The sequence below is a fragment of the Engystomops pustulosus genome, chromosome 11 (genome assembly GCF_040894005.1).
Source record: "Engystomops pustulosus chromosome 11, aEngPut4.maternal, whole genome shotgun sequence".
NCBI classification, from domain to species: domain Eukaryota; kingdom Metazoa; phylum Chordata; class Amphibia; order Anura; family Leptodactylidae; genus Engystomops; species Engystomops pustulosus.
Window position 1 is genome coordinate 15,593,147 of NC_092421.1, and position 19,392 is coordinate 15,612,538.

Here is a 19,392-nt window from a genome sequence, read left to right on the forward strand (position 1 = left end):
CTGACAGACGGACAGGACGGTCCGCGACAGGAACTGACGGATGGCCCGCGACGAGGACGGGCGGGCCAAGAGAGGGCCTGACTGACTGACAGAGACAAAATATTTTTATTTCTATTTTGTTATAGCGAAGAGCATTTCTTTACTATCCCAGGTAAAATTGGGAGCTACAGCTAGTAAACTATATATTCAGGTTCAGCTAGTGCATGGCCCAGGTTCAGGTGTAGACTATGTAAGGCCGTGAGGCTCGGGCTAGGCTGTGTGAGTATCAGAGACTGCCCTTGACTTACTGGGGGGAGATTTATCAAAAGTTTTTGAGGTAAAACTGTTCCAGTTGCCCATGGAAACCAATCAGAACTCAGCTTAAATGTTATAAACAGTTGTGGGAAAATGAAAGCTGAGCTCTGATTGGTTGCCATGAGCAACTAGAACCGTTCTGCTCTCAGACACTGATGATAAATCTCCCCCACTGTTTTTTGCTGATTTTTGTAATTCTGTTTTCTGGATGTGATTACTCGGGCCTACGTGGCCGAGTTGTATTTAACATCATTTGGAGACCTGCTTTACTGCCGCAACATTGCCTATAGCAGCAATAGTATGGAGACCGTGAGATCTGTCGCGTCTATTACCTGTTGTGATTGGCGGTTCCTAAAATAGAAGCGTTATCTCCTACTGTAATGATAAGATGACAAATGAACTGAACGGTGTACAAAATGGGAAGTGTAAGACTATTTTTAGGCTTTGTGGTCAGTGTGAAAGCCGCAAGATTTTTCTGAAAAATTCTTGTATAAATTCAACGAGGCAAAATTAAAAAAAATATTCAAATCCAGGCAGTCCCCGGGTTACATACAAGATAGGGTCTGTAGGTTTGTTCTTAAGTTGAGTTTGTATGTAAGTCAGAACTGTATATTTTATTATTGTAATCCCAGCCAGAACTTTTTTGGTCTCTGTGACAATTGGATTTTAAAAATGTTGGGTTGTCATAAGAATCAGGATTAACACTAGAAGCTTCATTACAGACACCTGTGATAACTGTTATAGCTGATTATTGTAGCCTAGGACTAAAGTACAATAAATTACCAATATCCAGTGGTCCGTTTGTAACTATGGGTCGTATGTAAGTCGAGTGTTCTTAAGTAGGGGACCGCCTGTACATGTTTAAGACGATAATCATATTACAGTTCTTGCAGCATGGAGCAACACTCAACGGTGGCCATAATGGCCTATGTGGAATGGATGCAGTTTTATTGCATCCATGTCTGGCCTCCACTGAGTGTACAATCTGGAAACGTTCCAAGTGATGCAAATGTACACTTAAAGGGGTTGTCCACTTTCAGAAAATAATTAATATGGTTTGTGTAAGGAAAAGTTATCCAACTTTCCTATATACTTTCCATATAAATCTCCATTTTCTAGATCTCTGCTTGCTGTCCTATAGGAAGCTTCTGTGTTTTACTTCTAGTGGAAAGAAATCTGTCCATGGTCATGTGATGTCACACAGTTGAACGGCTCGTTATGTCACAGAGGGTAATCGGAGGTGTGAGATATTAATGGCTCGTGCACCTGCGTGTCCATCACAAGACCATGGACAGATTTCTATCCACTGGAGTAAACATAAAAAAGGGGGAGATTTATCATAAGAGTCTTTGAGCAGAACTGTTCTAGTTGCCCATTGCAATCAGAGCTCAGCTTTCATTTTCCCACACCTGTCTATATAGATCATATAGGTTTCTATGGGCAGCTAGAACCGTTTTACCTCAGAAACTTGTGATAAATCTCCCCCAAAATCTTTCTGTAGGAGGACAGCAAGCACAATGTAGAAAAGTTGAGGAACTGATATGTAAAGTATATTGGAAAATTGTGTAACTGTTCATTACACAATATCAATTATTTGCTGATAGTGGACAATCCCTTTAAAGGGAACCTGTCACCAGGGCCCTCATTTTCACTAGAAAATGCCTCTCTGCTTTTTCTAAGCATCTGTATAACAATATAATTGTGTGTTATAACTTACTCTTGTATCCTGACAAAATCCTGGGGTAGTCACAGGGGTTGGGCTCTGGTTTGGATGCATTTCAAAAAACAACATGTGACTTGTCTGAGCTGCAGGCTGCTTCCATCTGTGTGCTCCTGTACAGCTTGTCCCTCCCCACTGATATCGGCTCACCAGGCTGTGACCTCTGAGAAAGAGCAGGAGGTGGAGCTGTACAGGAACACAAAGGTGGGGGCTAAGCTCTAAGGACTGTGTTACACAGACAAGTCACATGTTGTTTTTTGAAATTCATCCAAACCAAAGCCCAACCCCTGGGACTACACAGATGATTCTGTCAGGGTGCAAGGTAAGTTATAACACACAATTATATTGTAATGCAAATGCTATGAAAAGGCAGAGGGGCAGATTTGCACTGCAGCTGTAATAAGCTTCTGCAACCTGTCTTTAATGAAAATGAGGTCCCTGGCGACAGGTTCCCTTTAACATAACCTGACCCATTTACTTTGATGGGAGTGTATAGATTAGAATCTCTTTTTCATATACCCTACAAGGAAATCTTGAATACAGTAGCACTATTCTACATTTAGTGACCAGGTCAGAGTCCGCTGTTAGGATTTTTGAGTTGCCCTAGATTGTGCTCGGAAGCCTCCCATTGATGTCAATGAGAGTGTGTGTTTGTTTTTTTTTTTATTTTTTTTTTATATTTTACAATTAATATTTGTTGGGGAAAACATTGTGCAAACGTTTCTTGAGGGCATCTGATAATCTGTATGCGAATCCATATAAAATACATGTGAATTTCTGTTTAGTAGAGCGTTTTCCATGCGGATTACATGAAGTTTTTCCATACGAAATATGCAATGTGCGCAGATACTCTCTTGTCCAGAATGGAGACGTTACAAAGCATGTGTCTAGCTCTGGAGATCCTCTGATGTCCTGCATTACACATATGATCTTTTACTCTGAATATTGTAATTCCCAATTCCTCCTGCGGGGGTGCTACAGGGAAATGAAACGCTCCCTGAAAAGGTCTCTCCTGTACATTACAGCTGATTGATGGGTTGAAGCAGCTGCCACTTCTCTGTTCTCCGCTCCTTTAAATACTTTAAAAAAACTGCATAAGGAAAATATATGAAGTGATACATTGCGTTTTGCATTTGTTTTCCCCTAAACTATCGAGACCATAAAATCCATAAGACATGTCAGGTTTCTGGCTCGTCCAGCAGTGATCTGGGTTAAACACCACTAATGGAGCTTATCAACAATTATCCCTCGCACAAAGCTTTTACACCTACTGTTCTAAATCCCGATTTAAAAATTGGAAGCGAGTCAAACCTAATAAGCCTGCGGGGAACTAATTTTCTTTGGAGAAAATTTCACCGGTTGCTCTCGGATGAGTCACATGTTGTCCGGGCAGGGTTTATCTACTGAAGCGGACTTTAAATCCCCGATGTGTAAAAATGAGGTCTGTCAGCCAAATGGGAATTTGTCTTGGTGTAGATTACGCTTGATGTTTTTTTGGCAGGAGCTTGGATCAGTCCTGGGTTGTGTAATTGGATGTAGAGCTCCAGGCCAGGTGGGCTAAAGTCTGATACGGCTTGGAAATGAAAGCCCCCGTCATCCAGACGTAGAGGTTTTATTGATCCACGTGATCACACGTCGAGGTAACGTTGACCCGATGGAAACGCAATGGGGCACATTTACTTACCCGTCCTGTCGCGATCCCCGAGGTCCGTTGTCCCAGGAGGATTCGGTGCTACCGCGATTCACTAAGATCATGTGTCCACTTTCCTGCATGTATCGCTTCCCCCGCTCAGGTCCCCCGGAGTTCACCTTCTTCCCGGTGCATGTAAGTGCATGGCTTGCGACACAATTTTGAATGTTAAATCCCGCGGTTAGTCGGATTGTCCAACAGCCACGCCCCCAATTTGTGTCGCATTAAAAGTCGGCAAGATTGCGCCAAAATCATATCGCGTGCGCCAAAAACCCCAGTTAAATGCGGAAACCCGGCGAAAATCCGTGGACCCTTAGTAAATGTGTCCCAATGTTACCTTCACATGTGATCACAGGGGAAGCCCTTGGATTGCGTCTCAAGATGCAACGTGTGAACGCGGCCTTCCTTTGTTGGGATGACTGTGATAATGTGAATGTTTTAAAGGGGTTGTACCATGTTATAATATTACCAATACGGACAATAGGAATGCAGCTCACCTCACTAACCTCCAATCTCCCTCCCATATGTGAATGGTGTCCACGGATGTTGTGATGGACGATTTTCCATTTTTAGTTATGTTATCCTCTATCCACAGACTAGTGGATAACTATATGATCAATGGGGATCCAACAGTTGGGATTGCAATCGCAGAAGATTGTGCTGGACAACTTTTTGGACTCCTATATACTGTGAATATAGCATTAGGATGCATACTCCACCTGCAGGGCCACCGCCTTATTATTGGCTGGAGGTTGGACCACTGGGAACCCATCAATCTCCTGTCTTATGTTGTACTGAAGCTCATCTCCATGGAAGTGAATAAGGGGAATAAATTAGTCATGATCCTCCCTCGCCAGTACACAATCGTGTATCCAAAATACTAGAGTATATACTGTATACTCTTGAGTATATCCAATGCATGATTGTGCGTCCTTAGAAAACTATGCCAAGTTCAGCCTGTCGTAGAAAACTGCTATAGCAGATTCATATAGAACTCCAGATTCATGGGGAAACCTATAGCAAATGCGCCATTCTGTACACGCCTCTGTCCTGCCCATTTGGGGTGAGGATGGTGTCGGGCTGAAAAGCCGATGTGTAATATTACAGCTCAGACTCAATGGGGCAAGTATCATGTCTTGTACACAACAAAAATGGCCTAGAAGCCATGACAGTGACAATGGGGGAGATATATCAAGTGTCTGAGAGCAGAAATGCTCTTGTTTCCCATGGCAACCAATCATAGATCAACTTTCATTTTCCCACAGCAGTTGCTAAAATAAAAGCCGCGCTCTGATGGGTGACCATGGGCAGCTAGAAGTTTTACCTCGGACACTTATGATAGATTTCCACCAATGAGTCTGAGCTGTGATATCGCACGCCAGCCGTGGACAGGGTGGCACTAATTTTAGATGAAAGCAGATTTGTTTAAAGGGTTTTTTTTGGCACCTTTACTACTAATGATCAGCCGATGGTACGAGTTATTGACCTCTGACCCTGCTGTTCCAGGAAATGCGGCTGTCACAAGACTGTTGACTGAACAAAACGGGCCCCTAGAGTGTCCAAAATCTTGACTGTGCAGCCTTTAAAATTTCTGCCAGACATGTAGGAAAATCTTCTTCATTGTTACCTAGCGTTGTTCTCTTCAGTGCACCATTGGGATTTGTGAGCAAGACCTCAGCTATGTGTCTGGGTGTGTCCTCGTGCAGATATCCAGCCTTTCCCCTTATGTAAGCACTGACACTCGGAATAATAAGAGGATTATATATGAGCCGTTTCATCGTTCTCCCACGTCGTGCACAATTTCCACCCTTGGCTTTCATGTGTCTTGTTGCTGGGGATTGCACCAAGAAGATGTAGCCTGCGGCTATGCATGTAGGGTTAGACCCGGCAGCACACTAAGCAGATTCTCTCCGAATCTCAAGTGTTCGATGGTCTGTAGGGAAGGCAGAAGATTCGGGAGATGCACAATCTTGGATAAATTTAATGGCTCTGCCTTTTCATAATGTACAATCCATACAAAGTATATTCAGAGCTTGGGAGCAAGAAGGAGATGCTCCGAAAAACAAGAAAATGTTTTGCAATTTGGGTTGTGTTAAGTATAAACCCCCCCCCCCATCCATATGAAAAGGCAGTGTCCCAGGTAGCACAAAGTAACACGTCCTTCTCTGCTGGGGACTATAGGAGGAACGGAAAGGTGTGGACAGAGATGAATTATCATTGGAGCTCCTGATCTGTACCAAATTCTTGGTGGACCAAGGGGTAATGCTAAGATAATAATACAAATTTAATCTCTATTTTTCAACTGTATTAGTGTCCTCTAAACACTGATACAATTTATGATAAATATGTGGGTTTTTGTTTTACTTTAAGCACTTTTTTTTGCTTTTGTGTTTTTGTAGATGACATGTGAGACTTTTTTTTTATTATTCTAAAGCTTTGTTGAACATTCACATAACATAAGCACATAAAGACAATGTAAAGGTCAATATAAAACAATTGTAAGACATGTGCAACGTTTAACTTGAATGAATAAAACTATCCTTCTTCTTTTATAGAATGTGGGGGTTTTCCCATTACTTTTTTTTTCATAAGTAGTAAAATTAGAATAATCCTTTTATCAAAATATGTCAATCTGTCACCCAGGTTCAGCTACAAATGCCGAGTGTGCATGTACTTGTGAAAACTGTTAGCTCTGCCTCTCTGCAGCTTCTTCTACATTCTACCTTCAGCTGAATGGCTGGGCAGGTCACATTTTAAATGTGGCACTGTGCTCTTTAAATTGGTACCAGGACTATTAATTCACATTACCCGGCTCCCTGCCAGCAGTGTACGGTGAGTCTCGGAAGGGCAGATGCAGCCGGTGTCTCCTCATGCATTCTTCCTCTACTCTTTAGCCATCCCCATCCCTCCCCTGCCTGCTCAGTACACATGACATGAAGTGGGGAGGAGGGAGGGAGCTGCATGAGTTTAGAGGAGAGTAAACGGCTGCCCCTCCCCAGGGACTCCCCACATGCTGCTCCCGCCAGGTAATTTGGAATAAACGTAAAGTATTGAAAGTTCTTTAGAATGCTGACATTTTTTAAAATCTGCCTAGCATAGGCTACTGGAACCTGTCATAAGGTAAAAATGATGCTGCTGATGACAGGTTCGCTTTAAAAGCATTGTTCATTTTAGGAAGGTTATTTGGGAAATTTGCATACATTTTCATTATGTAATATACTTTCTGTATCCGTTTCTCAGTTTTCTAGATCTCTGCTTGCGGAGAAAGCTTCATTGTTTTATATAAACTACTCTAATGGATCAGAATGCTTACAAAGACATTTTAACATCGGTCTAGCATAGGCTACTGGAACAGTATGCAATTTGCAACCACATTTGTTTCATACTTTTATGGGGTTAAGAAAAATAACAATAATGAGCCTGCAAGGACGGAGTCTCCGTTTTTATAGTGGGTTACTGGGCATAAGGAATGTAGAATCTGTTGTATACATTTCAGCTGTAGGTGGCGCTGTTGCTCCAGATACACAGGATCCCAACTTTTCAGTTTTTTTTTTGCGTACTTTAAAATTTTTTTTTAGTATAAGGTTTTTATATACAAAATCAAAATGCAGCCCGATTGAATGCAAACGTCCTAACTTGCAGCCCGATTGAATGCTAATGTATATATAAATTTTTTTTTATACTAGGTCTATCACACGGACTCTGACAGCTTTGAGATTCACAACCAGCACTATGGACGGAGTCTGACGAAAGACACAATAAAACACGGTAAGTAACGCGCAGATTGTATGTTTAGAGTGAAAGGCGTTGAATGTACTCGCAAGCCGAACATAGTGCAGACTATTTCCATCCATTAGAGGTCTGCGAGAGGCACTTATCGTTACTCCTCTATAGTCCTTTGTATACGGCGAAGAACCATTCAGTTCTGTTCTGCATGGCTTCTATTCCCAGGCTACAATCCCGATTGCTTATTCAGAGCCGCCATTAACCACTTAAGGACCGGGACAGTTTTGGGCAAAACTTTATTAAATGTGGGGGAATCGACAAAAAATAGTGCAGTTGCGCTAGTTGATCTACCTGAACTAACTGCTATGTTACGTAGGGCTCAAACATGGCACCCATACCTTTTGTTTAGCTGCTCTTTTTGTGCCAAAAGTTAATTAAGAAATATGCAAATTAAATGCCAACTTAAGTGCATTGGGTGGGCGTTAACTGAGCACCTCAAGGTTCTGGCTCCACAACAATAATAATGCCCTCTGCTACACTGCCACCGCCCAGCGCCTTCCCTCGTCCTCCCTCTTCAGCCGTCACTCCAGCAAGATGTACAGCCAGAGCCCTGAGATGCCCTGCCAAAGCACTTCAGCCTCATTTACATATTGCAAGTGTGATGTTCTGGAATGAAAGGAGCAGGTGCACGATTGTATCAAAGGCATGGGTGACATCTGTGGGCATAGCCAGAGTCTACCCCCCAGTATATGGCCAGTGCCTACCCCCCCCCCCCCCAGTATATGGCCAACAGCCCCCTACACAACACATAAAAAAACACCTCTGCACTCACCTTTCCGACGCCCCGCGCAGGTCTGCTTCTGTCTTCTAATATATTATTTTATCATTATATGCTGCCCTTACCCATCAGCTTGAGTGCATTTTATGTAGAGGTCACTGCTTATAAATTCTGAAACCTATGATAGGCATTGATTGAAAAATCCCATAAGATCACAATTTGTACACATAGACCGACAGAGTTCTGGTATTCCTTAAAGGGCTTCACAGTACTTGTGCCCAGTACCTCCTTGGAGTCTTTCCATCTGTTTTGGTTCATGTGTTACAGTGTGCAAGTTAGAGGGAGGATGACAGCCTGTGAATATGCAGCACAAAGTCTTTAGAAATATCCCCAGGAGCTCCTGGGGCTCATTAGCATAATTTTAAAAGATTAATTTTAGGAGGAAGTGGGCAATGGATAACAAATCTTTCCACCGTCACGGTGCCTGGATTTACTGCCCCTGGTTTATTGTAATGGAATTTTTTTTTCCTTTTAAGCCAAATATGTATTTGGATAGCTGCCACGTTACTATTTGATTGCACGCAGGATATTTTGCACGGCAAGCCATATTGACCCGGGGTGCTTAGAGTGGGCGCTGGTGGAATAGCTGTTGGGGATGCATTTTTAAAAGACCTTGTTTCTATTGGGATTGACTGAATATCCTCTTTTAAAAATTTTGGGTTTCTTTTTAGACTTGTTTTTATTTATTTATTTTTTTTTACATTTTTTTTTCAGGTCTCTCAAAATTTTTCAACAACAGTGGTTATGTGAGAAAGGATGTTGTATCCGCTTGCCTCCAGAAAGTGCAGGAGATTCTGCAGTGGTTCGAGAATCAGGACACCCTTCACTTTTATGCGAGCTCCTTGCTCTTTGTTTACGATGGTTCAAGCCCACAACCGGCCATAACGGTTGACCGAAAACTCCACGAGAAGAAAGTTGCTTCCACTGAGCTGCCTACAGATGACGAGGTGACGGAGTGCAATAATAACATCCGCTTGTCGAGCACCATGGAGAATGGGAAAAATGATGAACCGGTGGAGAAGAAACGGTCTCGGATCTATGCAGTGACCAAGAAGACGTGTCCGAAGAGACTGCACAGCGAAGCCTTTCTGGAAGGAGAGATTTTAGATGAAGACAAAACCCGGAAGAATCAAAATAACGTTCCGCAGGAGCATCTGAACGGAAACCTTCTGATTAAACTGGAAAATGTGCTTTGCCAGGTTTCTGCGGACCTGGGGGATAGCGCGCAGGTTGACGTGAGGATGATTGATTTTGCTCACGTCTTTCCAAGTGAAGGAAAAGACCTCGGTTATATCTACGGATTAAAGAACTTGGTTTCCGTCTTGCAGAGTATTTTAGATGAATAACTTGTATGTAATTCAGATTTGGGAGCCAATGACCAGATAATCAAGAACTTACCTTTTAAGAAGATTTGCACTTGTAATTGTGGTAACCTTTTATTGTGATTCTCCATTCTAAATTGATCCGTCTTGGTGGAAGGGGTTAACCTTTTTTATAATATTACTCAGGAAACTTGAAGTGATGTGTAGGAATTCGGGGAAACTTGTGGAGGGCAGGCGTACTCTGGATGATTTTTGAGATTTGTGGAGGTGATGGTGCTACGGGGAGACCGCTGCCTTTTTAGACATTGATTCTGCTCAATTTTTACCTTTTTGGGACCATCCTTCCAAGACCTTTTAGAAGATATTTTGGTATTGTCCATGTGAAAGAATATGTGCCTTCACTCAAAGGTCACTAGGATGTTCTTCTGGTCTCGGAGAAAAATCTCATGCCTGAAATGGAAGGTTTTTTCTGACTAAAATGTATCTATTTTGATATTGAGCCATTGAACCGTTCAAGTCGTTCCCCCTATTTAATTGTTTACAAAGATTTTAAACTGGAAATCCTTATAGTATATAGAGAGATATATATGTAAATAAACTAAATTATTAGATGCCTACAGGAAGTAACCACCATTGAGTCAACGTTGGATTATAAACTCGTCTTGATTTAATCACTTTACGAATTTTGGCTTTAGTCTTAATGGAGAGTTTTTTTTTTTTTTTTTTTTTTTTTATGGTTGGCCAAGCTAAAGATGAAATCCCTATTGGCCACCTGCTTATTAAGATCGACTATTTTGTCATCCTTATACCCACTATGGCAATTCTTAACTTGGATAAACGTGGCTATCACCTGCAAAACTTTACACTTGGTGACTTGGGCATTTTGAGACTCTCCTATTGAGAACTGGAGAAGCGAGACAATGGCCTTTCCATATACTACTTTAAAGGGAGCCTACCACCTCCCCAAGTGTTGTCTATCTTGCAGCATGGTCTAGAGAAATACACTGATTTCAAAAATATGTTTATGAGCAATTCCCATTTTAATCCATATGCTAATTAGGTAGTTGGTTGCACCCAGGTTTTTACCATTTGCTGAGAAATACCCATCGATATTCCTTGCTTTGACAATACCCTCTCTATGAGCAGGAGATTTGTCTTGTGAGAAGCATGGGGTAATACATGAATAAGCGTAGTGATTTAGGGAAACTTAACAGTGCTCCAGGTGCTGAGGACATAAACTGTGTGCACCAACTGCCTAATTAGCATATAGAGTAAACTGGGAATTTCTTGGATGCTGGTGGTAAACTCACTTTAGCTTTTTTTTTTTTTTTTTTTAACTACAAAGGCTACTCAATAAGGGCCTAAATTTACCAGTGTAAACCGTGTCATTACTATTACTAGACCTATCATGTGCTGCTTGGTTATAGGAGAAGATGTTTACCTCTCAAAGGAAGGGACATTGTATTGATGCAGCAAGAAATGTGTTTCCTTAGTAGTTCAGATTATATATATTTTTTTGTTATTGAATAAGGTATTGACATTTCCTGTTAGAGGAAATCTACCAGCATGATGGATCAGGGACACTTACTCATCGATCCAGGCACCATGAAGCTTCTAATACTTGTTATCCGTGCCCTCCTTCCACCTACTGGTAAGTGTCCCTGGTTTATCATGGTAGATTTCCTTCAAGTTGCGTTGTAGACAACAAGTTGACGTAGGGCCGACGTATTGGGTTATCATCTCTTTGTTCATGTATGTCCCAATATTTTCGTTTGAAATTGAAAAAAAAACTTGCTTTAACAAAATTTAGCTGCTGCTTTTACTAATCACTTACTAATATTAGTAAAATAGTTGGTCTGACAACCTTCATTTAACGTGTTGATGCTGGCATTACAATCAAATGGCAATGAACTACACCCAACCGCTTATAGGTGTCCTCAGAAGAAGGTCTTTGGTCATATTTCTGACTGAATTTAGAATTCGAGTGAGGGGTCATATTTTGCATTGCCATAATCTGGTTATATGGATTATATTTGAAAGGGGTTGTTCAGTAAAATAAAAAATGTGTGTGTAAAGGGGCTCTAAAATAATTGCCACCCCAAATTCCTGAACCTGTATGGTAACCTTTTGCTGGATTTGGTGTTCACACCAGGTACGTGGGTTTTTTTTTTTTTTCCGGTTTCTCGATAAATGTCTGAATAGGGACTTGCCATTAGCTAATGTATGGCTGAACCTCCCGGACTCTCTCCGGAGGTTTTTTCCGGATCTACCCGATCCGTTTGTTCTCTGGGAGATCTGGGGGGATCTGAGGTGTCTGGAAGTGGCATCTCCTCACGCATGGAGCTGTCAGAGGAACAAGCTATATAATGCATACCACCAGCCATAAATCCTGACTGTCAAACTCTTCTCCGAATTGGAGGTGGTCTCCAATACAGTGGCTGATGGCCTTTGCTGAAAAGAAGAAACCAAAGGGTTAGTGGTCTGGGCACGGCACTCTCGATCTAGCTGCTTTCTAGAGAGTAAAGTAGGATATGGTCACTATTTTATTGCTTTGATTCTTAGTGGAAGCCATAATGGTTCCATATCAGCCATAAAATAATTCTCAGCAGCCACTCTTGATGTTTGCAGGGGCATTTTAGGGTGTTGTCATTTTGACAGCAAGTAAGGAAAACTGAACGCTCTTGGAGTTGATTCTGAGAGCGCTACCGACAGCCCCAGAGAGGGCAATAGGATTGTCCTTGTTGTTGAACCTTCTAGACCAGTGGTGGCACTCTGACCTGGAGCGATGGTCTGAGTGCCCACAGAAATGGCTCAGAGTTCACCAAATAGGACCAAATCCACCTGTAGTCTCAGACAACTTAAGAAATACTGCTCTCAGCGCTGTTTTTAAAGCAACATTTCATTGGCTTTTTGGAACTGCGGGAAAAGTGAGAAGGTGTTGACAGAAGTGCAATATCTTTGGAGGTCCTCCTGCTGGACCCACTATTCTCTACAGAGAGATCCTGGAGAGAAGCTACAATGAGAGTCTGTAGTTGCCTTCCTTCTTTCAACTGTATTGGTGACCTCAGTGGGTCAATACGATTGAAAGATGAGGAAGAACAGGCAGCAATAAGTTACTGCTTAAAATGTTGTGCTGGCACTTGGTGGTAAATGAGTGGATTTTGGTTGTAGTTTGGACACTCGGTCTCTAGAAGGTTCGCCATCACTGCTCTAGACCATAATACAGTCAATTTTAGACTGTAGTCTATTGGACCTCCCCAGGCTTTATCTCTCATGATATAGATCCATTATTTGGAAGCAATAAAGTTGATAAAGCCATGGTAGATTTATTTTTAATAGATGAATCTCATTCAAAACTGGAATTACTTTATAGTTCTCGAAAGTAACGATAGTTTACAATGTTGAGACGTTCTAAAGGTACGGGCAATTTTATGGCGGTGGCTTTTCTTGTTGTAGAGAAAGGTGAAGTATAGGAGTCTAGTGCAGAAACCTGTTCACCACGTAGAGGCAGTAGACGAGAATTTCTTAATGACTGGAAATGGATTGGTGACCCATTGGTGTTGAGTTTGCTGTCGTTGACTACATTGGACCTCCTAATACTTCTATTGAGGTTTCTTGTTGCTACAATGGAGTGTGGATTCAGTGGTACCTTCTTTATCTAAATGAAGCGCACAAGATGGAAGGATTTAGACTAGAACCTTTCTAATCCGTAACATGTTCTCCTTAATCATAGGGCCTCATGAGGGTAAAATAACTGGAGCAGGTAGACGGACCCCTTTTATGACCCCCATATAGACGTACCCCAGTTTGCCTCCTGTTCCATACTCTTTGGTAGAATGTTTGCCGTATATTATTATAATATGTCACACTATGAATCTGTAATAATTTACAGCTAATAAAAACTGTGATCCAGTTGATTTCAGTAGGCATCTCCTCCACTTTTGTGTCTCTATATAAGTAATGCATAGATTCTTTAACCATTTCTTTGTGCCTTTTTAAATTGTACCAAAATTGTTATGCCCATAATGAATATGTACACGACCCACAAAGTGGTTCTAAAACGGGTGCGTTACTTTAAATCGGATGTTCTAGTCTTACTAGAAGATATCCCTCCATAAAAATAACTCCTCCAACCATCGGAAAAAAAAACTCTTGTATTTGAGTTACGGTTATGAGATTTTTTTTTTTATCCAAATTTTCTTCAAATTGGTGAAAAATTTTCTTCTTCTCTTGCTTGCTTTGGTTTAAGCAAATCTCTCCTTGTGAATTAAGAGTGTGATAGATCACCGCTAATACACGTAAGAAGAAATTAACTTAACGTCTACTAATTGTTGATCATTTCTGGACCAATTCTCAATTCGTTTTGAATGTGAAGTAATTTTTTTTATTTTTTTGCTTAGACCAGTGAATTCTGTAACTTGTATCACTAGGGTTACGGATACGTTGATGGTCTTGATGGAGGACTAGATAGATGCTTAGCAGTAGATGACAGGGTATTTTTTTTTTAAACTAGAAGCAGGAAGATACTTGGGAGGAGGGTTCCTGTGGGGCTTAGAATGTAAAACCCAATTTTCAAGTTGACCCATGATCGTGGTGCCCTGTGTCCAAAATGGAAAGTTTCTGTACTAAGGGGATGTATCAATCTGTCTTCCCCAGAATACTGGGGTAATTTTTTCACCTGGAATGGCATGCAGCACATTTGCTGAAGGTTTTTGAACCCTTTCTAGACTGGTTTCAGACTCTTCTGAAAAAGGGGCGTATCTTCTGTAAGTAGGGGGCGGGACCGGACCGAAAATGGCCCCTGCACCAGAAAAGTTTTGTAGTGCAGCAAGACCAACTAATAGGAGGTGCAGTGTATGACTTGCCGGTCTTCTACTGCATTAGACTTAATCTGGTGCAGCTGGGGATTAATCTGGTGCAGCAGAGTCTAGTTCTTCCCTGCCTGGTCTAAAGACTGCATCTCCCCCATCGTGTCCTCTACATATGTAGTGTAATTGGATGACAAAAGTTGCTTGCCAATGACATGAAACGAATAAATGTAACTCTCCATTGAAGCAAATATTGCTAGGCCTTGGTTCTACTCTGCAGGTAATATGTACATCTCATAGGCAAGCGATCATTGCCTTTATTTGACCCATGTCCTTAAAGGGAGCCTGCCATCAAGAACCGGCACTAAAAACCTTACTGAACCCCCCCCCCCCTTCTCCCACTGTGCCTTTGTTGAAGTCCCAGCTTAAGTCTGCCTTCTCTCACCAGTAAATTTGTTCCCCAAACTCTTTTGCCCATCATGGTGGCAAGATGTGGATTAGTGTTTTTTACACGGTGCTCACTGCTAAATACACCATGCAGTGATAAGGACGGGGAGAGGACTTCATGTCTGATCAGGCTGAGATATGAGGAGACACTGAGCTGAAGGAGGCTGTTCAATGGCATCCTGGAAAACATGACTCTTCCATTCAGAATTTGACTCTGTCTACTCATTTGCATATCAGAAATATGGCCGTCATCAGGAGCCCTTTTCTCTATAGGGACATGGGGGGAGCCAGAAAAAGTGTGGACATAGCTAATGTGTTTTCGCTACAGAGAAAGGTGTGTCCCATGGGAGTGGCTAGTGAGAAGCGGTTCCCTCCCACCCTCTGGAAACTGCCCCGTCATGCCTTTAGTTCCATTAGGAGGGAAATGGGCTTTTTTTTTTTTTTTTTTTTAAATTTGAAATGGCCTCATGGCATTTTCCTGAGGGTAAGGGAACCGTTCTTCACTGGCTACTCCATGGGACACTTCCTTTCTCTCTGCAGAGCAAACTTTCATCCAGCTTTTTATCGGGAAAGACCAATTTTATTATGTGTGCAGGGGTTTTGTATGTGTAGCTTTAAAAAAAAAAAAACAAGAAAATCTTCAAGTGGTTTTCCTGTTTCACCAAAAAATTCCCTGGTGTATCGTGGTCACAAAAATTGTGTATTCACCATTTTGGTGGCACAACCCCTTGGCCTTAATGGTCAAAGGAGAAAGATTGTTGACCCCTGCCCTGGCTTCCGAAGGGTTATTGGGTCAAACGGTAACACCCGATTCAATAATATGGAACACAAGGAACGCTAAGAATTGTATACCAATGTATTGGTTTTGGGGGGGGGGGGGGGGGGTTGCATAAGTCCTGTGGAGTTGACAATTTTTTAGCACTACATATACTATATATTCCAAAGTCCTATTTTGTCCAAATGGTTGCAATGTGAATACAACCTGGCTGCAGTCTTCTGAAAACAGCTCCTCTCCTGACCATTGGTAGTGTGTGGTACTGCAACTAAGCTCCAGTTATCTCTATACAGCTGAGCTGCAATACCGCTACCAACCATGGTCAGGTGCGGCAATGTTTTTGGTGAAGCAGCCATGTTTTTCAATTGCAGAACAACCCATTTAAGCTGCTTTTTGCCCTCCTCCACCCCCCCCCCCCCCCATCCCAATAAAATCTCAATAAAGCTGACAGTTTCTCCTTGACGTTGCGGTAAGGCTTTGTATGTAATAATGACGTTGTATGCACGCCGACACTTTAATTCTCTGGGATCTGTACTGCAACTTGTATGAAAGATCTGGGAACTGGAAAGTTTTTTTTTTTTTTTTTTTTTTTTTCCTTTAAACTATTCAGAAAACGTCAGTACTAAAATCTATTGTACTGTATAAAGGAATGTATGTCACGTGGTAGAAGCGTTCTATTTTGATGTAGTAATAACTTGGTAATCTCAGTCACTACATGTAGATATATACGATTTACCTGTCATCTTGGTGAACATTTTATTTTTCCAAACTGTCTAATAAACTTTTTTTTGTAATGTAAGTGATATTTGGCTGAATATAATAACTGTATATTTGACATACCGGAATTGCTATTAAAATCTGTTCTCCAATAACCTTGCTGGTGCCATGGTTTTTTTTTTTTTTTTTTTTCCCTCCCCAGTCTGTGCGTGTTTGCCACGGAAGCCAAAAGGTCTTTGTTTCACAGTCAAACATTACAAAATGTTTGTTTTTTAAGTTCCACTATGACCACTGGTGAAGCCCTCTGGATGCTGGTAATTTTACTGAACTTTAACCCAAGGCTTTAATAGTCAAGATATGAGTTATCAAAGATGTCTGTAATGAAACTTTGTTAAAAGACATCTACCACCAGGATGAAAGACAGTATGCAAATAAGCATGAGGGGCTCCAGGCTCTATTAACACCTACAGAGCCTGGAGCCCCTTAGGATAATTTGCATACAGTCCTTCATCCTGGTGGTAACCTACCATGAGGAATGTACCATCAGAAATAGATGTGATGGTAGATTCCGCCTGCCTGCTTCTGCCCTAATCTGTCCTTTTAATAGTCCTGGAACCTAACTTGTTAAAAAGCTTTATTTTAGTAATATGTAAATGAACTGCAGAGGCTACTGGGGCGTGTATTAGCTTCAGCTCCCACTGCCCGGCCAGGCTAGTACACGCCCCAGTAGCCTCTGCGGTTAATTTACATATTACCAAAATAAAGTTTTTTTTTAACAAGTTAGGTTCCAGGATTATTAAAATGACAGATTAGGGCAGAAGCAGGCAGGCGGAATCTACCATCAGATCTGATTGTGGATATCTCATGGTAGGTTTCCTTTTTAATCCTTTTTACAAATTTTTTACGATCCAAAAATTATTTTCCTAGAATTCCATTTACTAAATATACCTGTTCCGACGTGCACACAAATTCAACTTCTGTAGATCCTATCCTGTATGTAACCCCCGGAACTACCTATAAAACGTAAGGATCGGATTCTTTGAGGTGGAGGTTTAAAGAAACCTGTTGCACAATAAAAGTTTTCTGACCTGCACATAGCTTGTTATAGAGCAGGAGCAGCTGAGCAGTTAGGACGTAAGGTCCTATCTGCAAGTATAACTGGTCATCGAGATAAGAATATCACAGCTATTCTATAGGCGAATTGGAGTTACATTCATTTCTCGCACACAGTCCCTACAATTATTAAATTGAAAAAAAGGTTCTTATGAATTTTTCCTAATATTAAAGGACATCTACCACCAGGATATAAGATTGTATGAAAATGAACCTAAGGGGCTTCAGGCTCCATAGGTGTTAATGGAGCACGGAGCCCCTCAGGCTCATTTGCATACAGTTTTATATCGTGGTGGTTGATGTCCTTTAAGGCAGAGTTTGAAAGGGGTAGGTGTTGAGGATAATTTTGGGTTCAGAGTTTAACAGAGCAGAAGGTAAACCAAATTTATCAAGTGCTTCACACTGGGGGAGATTTATCAGGCTGTATGTGCAATAATTGTGGAGTAAGTTAAATCTAAACATTTTTTTAGACACTTTTTGGACTCGTACCGTGGAAAAGGGGATGTGGCTTTGCAGCAAGAAGATCACGCTCCAAAATTAGGCGCACTGAAATTAAGAAAAGGTTTTAATTTTTTAAAATCTAATAAATTCTATAAAATTATAATATATTAAAAAAACTATACATATTTGGTATGACAATGATTGTACCAACCCAAAGTTTAAAGGGAAGTGTCATTTGTAGCGCATAGTCAAAACTGTAAAAACATGGCCCACAAGAAAATGAGTTTGTAATTTGTTTGCAGCTTCGCAGTTCTTCGCAGACAAACTTGCCTTTGTCAGCATTCTGAATAATTTTAGTACTTTATAAAACTTTATTTTACATTACCTGGCTCCCTGCCAGCAGTGTGCGGTGAGTCCTGTTGGAGGGAGGGGGCAGCTGGAGCAGCTTGTGTGTGCCTGTTTGTCTCCTCATGCATTATTCCTTCTCTCCATACCGCTCCCTCCCCCTTCTGCTCAATGCACTTAACAGGAAGTAAGGAGGGGGAGGTAGTCAGGTGAGTGTGGAGGCACCGGCTGCTGCAGCTGACCCCAAGGGACTCTCTACGTGCTGCTAGGTTAGGTGAATGAAGTTTTCTAAAGTACTGAGTTGATTCAGAATCCTGACCTAGGCATTTATAAAATCGGCACAGCATAGGAAATTGGAACCTGTCACCAGCTGAAAATCACATTCCTGCTGACAGGTCACTTTAAAGAGGACCTTTCACCACCCCAGACTTCCCAAACTGAACATACCATAAAGCAGGCTCTGGCATCCTGATTCTGGGACACTTGGAATTTTCCTTCTAGCCCCCTCTGTTCCAGAGATATGACCCCAGGGATCTGACGATTCCGAGGTCTGTATGGTCAGAAAGGAGGAGCTGCAGCACGGGTGGGGGGTGTGTGAGTATGCTAAAATCTTCTGACACCATCCAATCAGCGTCGGATGGTGTCAGATAAGAGCTGAGCGTGTGCCGAGCAGCGACTGCTCGCTCCCAGCATCATGTGTCTGTAGTGCCGAGTGCGCGCAGCTGCTTGTCCCTGGCAGCACACGGAACACAGCGTGATCACGCTGTGTTCCAAACTAAAGCGCACCCGGCACTGTAGACACATGATGCCGGGAGCACGCAGCCGCTGCTCCAGAAGTGCCCCAAAATCAGGATGCTAGAGCTTGCTTTATGGTATGTTCAGTTTGGGAATCCTGGGGTGGTGAAAGGTCCTCTTTAACCCCTTCCCGACATTTGACATAATAGTACTGCATCGCGGGAGGTGCGTTCCCGCAAAATGCAGTACTATTACGTCAAACTGTGGATGTCGGCTATATATTATAGCTGACACCCGCCTCTAACACCCGCTATCGGATAGGGGCATTTCACAAGAATCTGATCCCCCCGTGGCGCTTACCGGTGAGGTCCATGGTTCCGATTGCAGCCCCGGGACTGCCAGTGCCCGGGGCTGCGCGATC

The 19,392-nt window shown here is 42.0% G+C and overlaps 1 protein-coding gene across 1 annotated transcript in view; it reads left to right on the plus strand.

The window, feature by feature from the left end:
* Window positions 1-16,222, plus strand: part of IPMK (inositol polyphosphate multikinase) — a 29,115-nt gene extending 12,893 nt beyond the window's left edge. Inside the window, exons 5-6 of the mRNA XM_072131428.1 lie at window positions 7,391-7,472; window positions 8,983-16,222. Coding sequence (XP_071987529.1) covers window positions 7,391-7,472; window positions 8,983-9,614 — 714 coding nt within the window. The 3' untranslated portion in view covers window positions 9,615-16,222. The remainder of the gene's footprint in view (window positions 1-7,390; window positions 7,473-8,982) is intronic.
* Window positions 16,223-19,392: the final 3,170 nt, after the last annotated feature.